The sequence below is a fragment of the Nothobranchius furzeri genome, chromosome 7 (assembly GCF_043380555.1).
Source record: "Nothobranchius furzeri strain GRZ-AD chromosome 7, NfurGRZ-RIMD1, whole genome shotgun sequence".
NCBI lineage: Eukaryota > Metazoa > Chordata > Actinopteri > Cyprinodontiformes > Nothobranchiidae > Nothobranchius > Nothobranchius furzeri.
Window position 1 is genome coordinate 56,952,082 of NC_091747.1, and position 12,340 is coordinate 56,964,421.

A 12,340-nucleotide genomic window follows, 5' to 3' on the forward strand; every position below is an offset into this window, starting at 1 on the left:
GTGTGTGTGTGTGTGTGTGTGTGTGTGTGTGTGTGTGTGTGTGTGTGTGCGTGCGTGCGTGCGTGTGTGCATGCATGTGCTTTTTAACATGCATTAGTCTGTACACTATTAACCCTCTTGGGATTAGGGTTGAGTTCTTTTGTTGTCTAACTAAACAACAGGGGGGCGGTACAAACTGTTGTTAAGCTGTAAGACCAAGCTACTCAAACACCTCGACGGTCCAAAGACCGGAATGTTTCAGCGTGTTTGTTGTGCTTCCAAAGCCAAAGAGCATCTACTTATACATTAAATCCTGATCAAAGACATTAATGTATGTAACAGTAGGAGGTCCACATCATCAGACACTTTTTATGATACAGATGATCTATTTATGTGATCTATTAATGGAAATGAGAGATGAGAAGATTTTTTCATCGCAACTATCTATGTGCAGTCAACAATCAGAAATAGGGTTCTTCTCCCAGGAGAACAAACAAACCTATGTTTGTCCGATAAATCATTTAAGAAAAAACTCCTGTTATGTTTTAATATTTCTATAAAATAAATTAATCAAGGGCCCTTTGATGGATTGGTGATTTGTCCAGGGTGTCCCTTACTTCTTGTCTGGTGACCGTTGGCTGATGGGCGCTGGCTACCCGTAACCCGATTAAAGAGCAAGTCACCCCCAAATAAACTTTTTTTTGCTGATAAACTAAATAAACGAGTGTCTAATCGTGCTGCAGACATGTGTCGTCAATAATTTGGCACTTCAGTGCATCTTAGTTAAAATTTAAATATTCTGCCTAAAACTGGCAGTGTTGTGCCGTTGTCAGGTAAAAACTCTGCACTGTATTTTAATTTAAATCTGCCACCGCTATTGGCTAAGAGGTATGCTATGATGTAAACTGGTACATTATGATGTCACAATGCAGTCGTGAGCCTGAGTGTATTTGTTAGCGTCTCTACCCTCTCGGTCTGCCAGGCAACAGCATTTATTGCATTTTTCAAACATGAAGTGGGAGAGGAGTTAGACTCTGGTAGGGGTTGACTTGCTCTTTAAGGATGAAGCAGTGTAGATAGCAGACACTTGAAAGGAAATGCATCAAGAGTTCAATAATGGAAGTAATTATCTATATTTAGCCATTGGAAATAAAGCTGCACTGCTGCCAATTTTCAGTAATTAAAGACGATGACCTAGCGGTTTCACAGCCTGATTCAGTGGCCTGCACAACCACAGTTCACCGCAACGGTCATTTGATTTATAACAATGCATACAAAGACATTAAATGTGCATTTATACACTACATTATTCAAGAATGCTGATGCATTAATGTTCCTACAGCATTCTTGAGTGTTCTACCAGCGTGGTGTGCAGCACTCGTCTGAATGATTCAAAGCCATGGGAGAGCTCTCAGCAGCATGTCTGAGAAAAGCATCTCAATGTTTAATGCAAGGTAATGTGCACAAGTAGGCTACTGGAAGGCCATTCTAACTGAGTACAAATAATAATGCAGCAGACAGAAAACCCTGACAAAGTGTTGCATGTGATAATGTAATCATCACGCTGTAGGGATAACAAAGAAGACAGAACGTTCTACGTGGCACGGGCTTTAAAAACTCTTCATGAGTTGATTTACTTCTAAAACATAAAAAGTCAGAGACATCTAGAAGCTGTTGACCTTTAAGAGGTTTGGGTAAACTGTCAAATGACTCAGGAAAGGAAAGTCAGGTCCGTCTCAAGGCTGCTTGTATCTTTCAGGATCTCCTTAAGCACATCACCTTGTCCTCAACTAAAGAGGGAGAATCTGACGACTCAAGGGGACACGGTGTCAGTACTTTGACAGAGATTGAAAAGATAGAGTACCAGAAATGGATGAGATTTGTTCTAAGGTGTTGACGACCTTGGATGTTCTAGAGCTTTCGTGGATGACACTTCTTCTTTGTCACATGGAGGACTGGGACTACCAGGAATGGACTGGGGCTATGATTCATCCCAGGAATTTAATACTGTAGCGTAGACAATCTACATACTAGAATTAACGTTGTTTGCTGTCAGCTTTGTTAGATTCTGAGAAAGATCAAACAAGTTAACAAATGAAGCTTATATCATATATAAATATCTAGGATATTTATATAATCGATAGAAGTTCATACGCCAACGGGCTTGGTCTATATTTAATCCAAAGATTAATTTTTAATTAAAGATATTTAAATTAATAGCAAAAGTTTATTTATTAAACAGAAGACTTAATGGAATCTTTGCTTATTCAATAACTAAATATACAGCATTCTGTGTTTCATTTCAAAGAAGAGTCAGGTTTAAAAAGTTAAGAGTTTATTACTAACAATTTAAAGATGACAATTTGTAACAGCTTTGATATTAAAACGTATTAAAAGCAAACCTGTGCCTGAATGGAAAACTAAAATGGAATGCGATGTTTGGATGCGTGGATGATATCTCAGGAGATTTCTTTCAGAGAGGGAAAAGCGTTCTGGGTGGAAGAGTTGTTTTGCAGTTAACTGAGTTGTTTCTTAGAGATAACAGCATACAGACACCATCTGTCCGAAAGTGTCCACCCCACCCAGTTCAGGAGAACCTCTTCTGGATCTGAGATGTCAGGTGGAGATGATGTCCTCCGGGCACGAGGTTGGTAGAAGGACCTCGGTGCCAGGAGCGGCGTTAGGCCCGGCTATACTTGGGCTGAAGCCCCGGATCTTTCATGTTAAGCTCCGGATCTAAATCGCGGAAGTAACATGCAGTACCAAAGTCCAACAGAGAGGGCGCAGCTGGCAGTAGTTTGTATACAGCCTGCCTGAGCCTCCACCACTGAAGAAGAAGCCCTTCAGCAGCTGGCTTCTTCTACACTCTCTGCCTGAAACGCATGAGTGAAGATGGACATAAGGACGTTTTTTAGACCAAAAGTACAACGACAGAACCCCAGCTCTGATGAGACTGGTGTTGACTCAGGTTTGTGAGTCTTATTTGAAAATATTTGTTGTGCTGCTGGTTTGCCTAAAGTTAGCTTATCAGGCAAAGTTGTTGGAGAAAGAAGGGAATATTTACTATCATCTCACACTAAACACTAACAGAAACAATACTCTGCCCTGAATATGCTGAATATATAGCTTCAGATTAAAAATTATGTGGTACAAGATATATATATATATATATATATATTATATATATGATGTTGACTAGTGCGTGTCACATGTGTGCGCGCGCGTGTTAAGCCCCGGATCTTCTTCAGTCCTAAATCCGCCCCTGCTCGGTGCGACTAAAATCGGTCCTGAGATGTCTCCGGGTCACAACGACTGATTAAACTATTTGCGTCTCAAAATCAATAACTCTGAAGGAGTTTTGGTCAGCTGGTTACAGGTGGCGTTTATTCAGAGCAATTCTATCGGCGTGACAGAACAGCCTAGTGGAGGCTTCAGACGGCCGACCCTCGTCCTCATGAGACTCTCGTCGCCACGAGAGTATCTGCTTGGTTCAAGAGCTGGACTTGAGCTGCTGAGATTTTGGTTTTAACAAAACCTCAGAACACGCCCTCTCAGCGTCAGAAAGCTTGTTGTTATGGAGCAAAGACATGTGAGAGCAAGTTAACTTTACCCTGGATTCAGTTCTGCACGATGTGTACACGTGCGAATGACCTTCTGGTTATTGATCACACATTACTGATTATCATAAACAATAATTATTATTAACCACAGAATAATCAGTCATTTCAGTAGTTAAATACATTTATAATGAACCCTGATGATTGTAATAAACAGTAAAAAGAGTTTATTAAAATTATTATTTTAAAATCTTGAAGTGTCCTTCATCTTGGGACGGAACAGCAGACAGATAAAAGATGGTTTTTAGCAGACTTTACGGCTCCTGCGATGGCTAATATGTGGAACAAAAGTTACAGCTTGACCCAGCTCGACCTAGCTGGGGAAGTGTGACCTTTGGGTCACAAATATGAGGCCATTCATGTCGCTACAATACCATCTCAGTTCAGACTAGGAAGGATGCTGCCGTTTCTCCATCTGAGTGTGTGGGGATGGAGGAGTTCCAGATGCTCAATTCTTTAACGAAAAATCTCTGACCGGGGGTCAGGGTGTGTGTGTAGCTATTGGCCTGGAACAGAACGGGCATTCGGGTTAGGGTTACTCTCCAACCTCCCGAAGAGCAGACCACCCCTGGGGGCTACACTTGCTGACTGGTATAAGGACAGTGAGAAGTGTGATCCCTCTGTTGGAGATCATGCTTCTCAACCCTTGAGGAGTTTTACTCTAGGGTGCCCAAAAGGTGGCTCTGGTCATCAAAACATGGATTCAAAAAGAGCAGTATAGCATTCGTCCTGGTTCTCCACTAGCTGCTGCAGGGTTTCAGATGTTTGGTTCTCCAGTTCACATGTGCTTTGAAAGTCTGGGAAAAAACCCATCACCATATTTCTTGAGGTACTTCCATAAACCCAAGGTAAAAGTTGTGTCCATGTTGTCTGAGCAAAGTAAGCTCTTAGTGTGTGTTAGCTTCCACCGTCCTAGTTCTGATCCGAGTTTCTAATACTGTCTGTGGGGATGGAGGTCTAATTGTACGTTTGCTGTATGCATGCATAGATCTTCATTTATTTCTACATGAGGTGTTGGGCGGACTAGTTCACTGCCAAGTCTACTTGCACAAATGCCATAAAGTACTTAGAAGCAGACTGGCTAAAAGAAACCCAACCAAGTTGGATGTCTGCAAAGCAGACACACATCAGCCCTCATCTGTATACTCTGATGTACTCTCGTTTTACATCTCGTCATCCTGCTGCAAAGTGATTGAAGTAGTGGTCTGTTTGCTCGGGGTATATCTAATCCAGAGCAGACCTAGTTCTGTCTGAGCTCTGATATGAATTTACAACATTAGTCTGGAATTAACACAGAGCCATTATGTTCTTTACAAATGAGACCATATTGAGCCGAGCCAAACTACACAGCCTCGTGGCTCAAAGTCAGTGCCCAGAGGTCTCCTCAGTAAATGTCCCCCAGAGACAAAGTCATGCTACTGCTCCAAGATAAAGCATAACATCTGATGTAGACCAAGAAAATCGCTAAGTATTCCTTAAACCTACTCTTATCAAAAAGGTTGGGTAGCTTTTGTGTGATTGAAGCAAAACATCTGAATCATTCTAAATCTTTTGTGATTTAAGCACAATTCTATTACACGGTTTTGTGAAATTAAAGGCTTTAGTATTGCATCTGAGAAGAGACACCTTTTCCCATGTGAGGGTGCCAGGGTAGATCAGGGTAAAAAAAAGTCACCAGCATGGAAAAATAATCTGATCAAAGCACATTACTCAGTCAGATCTCCACCTCGCTGTGAGATAAATAAAATGAGACCTGTACTTCTAGTTGGATACTAAATGCTACAGTAAATGTTTAGATCTGGATTTGTAGATGAAGTTATGGAGGGATTTAAATTAATGATACATATTAGCACAAAGCTTAAAGGGACTTTTCGGAGTTTTGAATTTTTATGCTCGCGATTGCCCCCTCAGGCCAAAAGCGTAACGGCAGCTTCAATAGTAGGCTCCTGCATAAGGCGCGCATGCTGTACGTGCACACTCCATAACGAAAATAACAGCTGAAACAGTCCTGTGTGTGTGTGTGTGTGTGTGTGTGTGTGTGTGTGTGTGTGTGTGTGTGGCCCGGTGGACAATGGACAGGAGAACGCGCAGCTATTTAATTAAATAATTTGGTTCTGTACCTTTCTCTTCAGCACAGCCGACAAAGGTTTAAGATGGGTCAGTCCTCCTGCATGCTCAGATCATTCCCTTCCCTGTATTATCCTCTCTGGATACCAAGCTTAATAAATGCGCGCACACCGAACTCCGTTCCAATTCCACTTTATTTCCTCATATATCCTACCCTTGGTTCCCTCCTGACTTGCCACAACACAGCGCCATCTAGTGGCTGGGCGAACAATAGGTCAACATGTTACATCCCCCTTCTTAAAAAAAAAAACCAACAACAATAAAGCAACTCAGGCCTGTGAATTTTTTAGTTTTTCAGGCAACTGAAATTACGGGAATAAACATCCTGAGTAACCCATTAATAACACAGCATTCAACTCAATAACCCATTAATAACACAGCATTCAACTCAATAACCCATTAATAACACAGCATTCAACTCAATTCAATACTGGCTATATCATTACCATAATGAACATACATTTGGAGACATCATTGAAACAATAAACATGTGAACAGTTCGTTTTTTTTTTTTTTTTTTAGGGCAGCGATCCGCCTGCACCCTTTACAATATTACAGGTCCAAGACCTGTCTTGGTTTAGTAACACGCCCATATCGAGTCGTGTATCCGGGAGTTGTAATGTCTTTATCAGGGGGCTCCGCAGGCGGGGGCTGAGAAACCACAGCGCTGTCATTGCTGTGGACCGTTGGTTGAATGGACTTCTCACCTCCTACACTGTCTCTGCTTTCGCGGAGATGTCGGCGGTTACCAGGGCCTGAAATTCACTTCTAAAAACAGGGGAGAATTCCCCCTTCACATATGTCTGTACAGGGGGAATTTATATATATGGGGGGGGGGGGGGGGGGGGGGTGATTACCAAATGTGCAGTCTTATGTTGTACTAATCATACCTTACATCACGTTTATAAGCAGCTTTCATTGGACTCCTGCAGCATTCTCATCTTCGTTGCTCTTGTCCCTTTCTTTGTTTCATCTCCTCTGCCTGATTTCTTTCCTCACACAGAAGTTAAAAAAATAAATATAAACTTTCCAGGAACTACTTGTGGGATTAACAACAGGCCTTAACATTGTTGTATTCTTACCTCAGATTGATGCATTTATTAACTTTTTTTAATCTTGCTTAGTGGTCCTCATAGCTGCATCTGTGGCCTTCTTTTCTTTTGTCCGAATGTTGTCTTTTTCTTGGCCTCTAACACTGCATCTTTCTCCATTGTAATAACTTTGAAGTATAAAACTCAAATAAAAATGCTCCTTTTTGCTGCACTGGTATTAGAAATTATCTTAACAATTTTCATTGCTGAAGTTTGTTGTCCAACTCTCTGGGCTGCATCTTTGCTCTTGTTTGTGCTTCTTTATCTGTTGTCTCCATCTTCGCTTCTTACTCTGATTTCTTTCTCTGAATTCCTCTATCTCAAACTGATGAATTTTCATTAACTTAACTTTTAACACAAACAGTTTCGTTGATGTGGCATCAAACACGATTGCAACTATGTACATTAAGGTATCTGTTAGCTCACAGTACTAATTAGTTTTGGAGCGGGGTTCTCCCACGCTCCGCTTGGTCCTCTGTCCTCTCTGTCTTCTGTCTCCTCTGCTTCATCTCTTTCCATTTGATGAAAGCTCTGTTGAAATCAAACTGCTCTTGCGGAGGGCCAAGCTCTGAAATCAGCATCAGATTGGTGAGGTTTGCGTTATTCAGAGAATTTCTGAATCTTGTTTTTATCCTGTTTTGTGTGCTGAATCCGCGTTCACATGACACACTGGCAATTGGGATGACTAAAGCGATCTTAATGAGCTTCTCCATTTCAATGAACACACCCCGATGGTCACTCAAAACAGCCTCTGCAAACTGCTGGAAGGTCAATGAGGCGTACGAGTCACTGGAAACCATAGTTTGCTTCAGCAAGGCAAACTCCGAGCATCCATCCACTGCACTTACATAGTTTGAGAAGTGTGCAAGAAGGTTGTCGAGTTTTTCAAGGCCATAATGAGAAAAGTTATCGGACTTTTTTGCCATAATGGCTTTTTTTGGCTCCAAAATCGTAAACCATGACAGAACATCCAGTGTCTCACAGGGGAATCTTCTCTCAATCTCTGTTATTAAAGATCCCACGTACCTGCTCTTCATGTCATCAAAGGCTGGTTTTTGGGTGTGGCAGTCAAAAATTTTGTCTCCTTTAAACTTGTTTCCATCAAGAGAGCTGAAGAATTCAGTTTCTGCAGGGCCAGGGTGGACGATTATTTCCTTCAGGGCTTCTTTGGTACTTTCAACCATTGGCTGTGCTGTGGAGAAGTCCAGATCTTCTCTTTGAAAATGTTTTGAGAGAAGGACTACATGCATCAGTACGTCCTTCATCATGTGACAAAGAGCCACAAAGTTAAACTGTCTCACAGCTAGTAGCAGACCTTTAGCTTTGTCAGCATCTTGTGCATTAGAGGAAGCCATGTGCTCCAGGACATCTCTCAGGGATTTCAGTGATCTACACACTACCGACACTGCATTGTGAATTGACAGCCACCTTACTGCATGCGGCTGGGTGAACTTCAGTTGGGGTTCATCCAGCTGTTTCTGCAATTCATGCAGCTTGTTGCTTCTGACAGCAGAATTACTGAAAAAAATAAAAATTGATCTCAAATCCTGCTGAAACCGTTTCACCTGTGGCACAGAGTTGGCTGCATCACTGGCAGCAAGTGCGAGACGATGAGCCGTACAGTGGATTCCTACCAGGTCTGGGTTGTATAGCTCTCTGAGCTTTTTAATAACTCCTTGTCTGCATCCTGTCATTACAGCAGCTCCATCAGTGCAAACTGCAGCAAGTTTTTTTCCATCCAGTTTTTTTTCTGTCAATAGCTGTTTTACATCTTCAACAATAGTGTCTGCTCTTCCATCAGCAATTTCAGAATTCCTTATCAGTTTTGTTTTGACGTTGTTCTCATCTATGAACCTGACATAGATAATCAGTCGTTTGGTGTTACTAATGTCAGTAGATTCATCCAATATTAATGAAAACACGGGACTTCTTTCAACAGCTTTGTCAATATCTTCCACAAGTGTGCTTGCAATAGCTTGCTGCATTTCTGACAGTCCTTTTTCATTGATGTAGCTACCATAGCTTGATGTTTCTGTAAGTTTTTTGAAAGCAGGACACTCCATTTCTTTCAGGAATTTAACCACATGGCAAAATTTAGCTTTTGCCATTTCATTTTTTGCAATAAAATATGCAGTTTTCAGGAGCCCCTTCATTTCTGCAGCAGACTGTAAATGTGCATCTTCGATAGCTTTGGTCATTACACTTTTAGCTGAATCCGCCTCACGTTTTCTTTTTATTGCTGCAGTGTGAGACACACCATCAGCGTGACGACGTAAAGTTGATGTTTTGTAGCATCGACTTGCAAAAGGCACAGCGCCGTACATCTTACAAATGGAGCAGTTCATTTTACCATTGTTATTTTCAAGCCAGGGATACAGTCTGAGCCAGTTAGCCTGAAACTTATCTTTAGGCTGCTTGCTAACGTTACGTTCAGTGGCACTACCTTTTTGAAAGTCCGGAGGATCCGTCTCATTCACAGCATCGCTGGAATCGGCGCTGCCACCCGCCCTGCCTCCAACGCCTCCTCCCTCGCTGCCTTCCGTGCTGGGGATTTCTTGTACAGTTTTTTTGGGAGCAGGTTCCCCTTCGTTGTTAGATTTCCGTTTTAACCAGCGGTCCATGTCTGCATGCAGGCGTTAAATCCGACAACCGAAGCACTGCTTTGCTGCTAGCAAGGGACTGAGCTCGTATTTTGATAAGTGGAGAGAAAAAAAAATCCAGCGCGCCGCCAATCACCAAGATGAAGAACGGGTTCGATGTTGTGGGATTTTAATGGCTCCGATACAAACGTCCACATTCGCTGCAGGCTGTGCGGGACTTTCCCGCATTATAAAACTGGATTTGCGAGAAGCAACTATATAACGCGCAATACCCGCAATCCCGCAGTGAATTTCAGGCCCTGGGTTACGGCAATAAACTTGTCCTGTATCTGTGGTTATGTTGTAGCTTCTGGGCGTGTCGGCACAACTTTCGACCACAGCTGATTTCCAGGAACCATCTTGTTGCCGGAACCGGACCGGTGCACCAGGAAATAGTTGAGGCAGAGGTCGGGCTGCTCTGTTGAAATAAGTTTGCTGGCGCTGCTGGCAGACTTCTCTCCTCTCACGCACTGTTTGCTGACAAACTACTTGGGGTTCCAGCTGTTTTGGTGTTGCAGGGAGGATGGAGCGGAGTCTCCGGCTCATGAGAAGTTGTGCAGGCGACTTTAAGTTGTCCACAGGGGTGTTCCAGTATTCTAATAGGCTCAAGTAGGGATCCTTATGTTCAGCTTTGGCCTTGTCCAGTAGTTTTTTTGCTGTCTGGACAGTCTTTTCGGCTAGGCCGTTGCTCTGTGGGTAATGGGGGCTAGTAGTGCTGTGGGTGAAACTCCATGACTTTGCGAACTGTTGGAACTTACTTGAAGCATAGCACGGCCTGTTATCACTAATCACTGTCACTGGAATACCATGCCTGGCCATGGCTGACTTTAGTTTGTGGATCACTGCTTCTGCAGTGCAGCTGTGCAGTCTTTCCAATTCGAAGAATCTACTGTAGTAATCGACGATGATGATGTAGTCTTCCGAGTTCCAAGTGAACAGATCGGTGGCTATAACCTGCCATGGTCGTTCTGGTATTGCATGTGACAGCAGGGGTTCCTTGGGGTTAGTATCTTGTCTCTCCTGGCATGTGCTGCAGGCTCCGACTGCTTCCTCAATCTGCTTTCCCATGCCTGGCCAAAACAGAAGGTCTCTGGCTCTGTTTTTACTTTTTTCTATTCCCATATGGCTGGAATGTATCCGATCAATCATGTCCCTTCTGAGCCTTTTTGGGATGATCATTTTCTCTCCTTTAAACATGATCCCGTCCATCAGTGAGATCTCATCCCTGTGGTTCCAAAACTCCTGGATTTCAGGCGGACATTGAGATCTTTTATCCGGCCATCCACTCAATGTGGTCCTTCTCAGAGCGTTGAGCTGAGGATCCTGGGCTGTTACGTTTCTTATTTCTAAGAGTCTCTGATCACTGACAGGCATGTTGCTGAGGACAGTGTGGATCTGCGCATCCATCCCGTCACAGAGTGATTTATCGTGGAACTCTATGGATTTCCGGGAGAGCGTGTCAGCTACCGGGATGTCTTTCCCCGGCTTGTGGATGATGCTGATGTTGTACTTTTGCAGTTGTAGTATCATCCTCTGTAGCCGTGGTGGTGCTGCTGCTAGTGGTTTTTTGAGTATGGACTCTAGTGGCTTGTGGTCCGATTCAATGGTCACGTGTCGACCGTACATGTACTCGTGGAACCGCTTGCAGCCGAAGAGAACAGCATACAGCTCTTTTTCTATTTGGGCATAGTTCCGCTCAGTGCTGACTTGGATGCGTAGGCAACTGGCCTGCCATCCTGCAGCATCACAGCACCAAGGCCACTTTGGGATGCGTCGACCTGGAGTCGTAGCACTTTCTTGGGGTTGAAGAAGGAGAGGACTGGGCCTGGTTCTCTAGTGATCAGCTCCTTCATTTGTTGGAAGGATCTGTCATGGTTCTTGTCCCATACAAACTCACTGTCCTGCTTTAACAGCTGGCGGAGTGGCGCGTTTATCTCTGACAGGTGTGGGGCAAATCTTGCTAAATAATTAACCATCCCCAGCACTGTTTCCAGTTCTGCCCTGTTCTGTGGGGGCACCATGTCTTGGATTGCTTTTACTTTTTGTGGATCTGGTTTTAGTCCTTCGTGTGACAATGTGTGACCGAAGTAACTGACCTCTTTGACGCAGATGGTGCACTTGTCGGGGTTCAGTTTTACACCTCTCTCCCTGCTGCGCTCCAGCATGGCCCTCAAATTATCGTCATGCTCCTGTTTGGTTGCTCCGAAAACCAACACATCGTCCACAATGGCTGCCACGCCCCTCAGGCCCTCGTAGGTCTCATCCACGCGTCGTTGGAACTCATCCTGGGCTGAGATTATGCCAAAGGGCAGCCTGAGGAAGCGGTACCTGCCAAACACAGTATTAAATGTGGTTAACAGAGATGATTCGTGGCTTAGCTTAATGGCCCAGTAGCCCGATCTGGCATCCAAAACACTGAAATACTTGGCCCCAGCAAGTTTTGTGGTGACATCCTCCAAGGTGGGTAGAGGGTAATGGGGTCTTTGTATAGCCTTGTTGAGGGGTCTGGGGTCCAGACATACTCGGAGTCTTCCTGTTTTGGGTTTTTCCACAACAACAAGTGCATTCACCCAGTCCGTAGGATCTGTCACCTTGCATATGATTTGATTCCTTTCCATGCTGTCAAGCTCGTCTTTCAGTCGGGCTCGCAGAGCGATGGGAATTCGACGAGGTGGGCTGACTGTGGGTGCGACTTCTGGGTTTACATGGAAACTGCATTCACCAGGAAATTCTCCTATCCCTTTGAACACGTCAGCGTACTCGTCTAGTATTGCCTGCGAACTGTTGGTTGTCTTTTCTCTTTCCTCCGTCACTGCCATCATGATCCTGACCAGATTTAGGTCACGGCAGGCTTTCATTGCTAATACAGGTGGGGCGCTTGTGTTGA

At 43.7% G+C, this 12,340-nt stretch overlaps 1 protein-coding gene across 1 annotated transcript; it reads right to left on the reverse strand.

The window, feature by feature from the left end:
• Positions 1–7,248: 7,248 nt before the first annotated feature.
• On the reverse strand, positions 7,249–9,435 carry LOC139070712 (zinc finger protein 862-like). The gene has a single exon (XM_070553442.1). The coding sequence runs from the start codon at positions 9,433–9,435 to the stop codon at positions 7,249–7,251; it is 2,187 nt and encodes a 728-aa protein (XP_070409543.1).
• Positions 9,436–12,340: the final 2,905 nt, after the last annotated feature.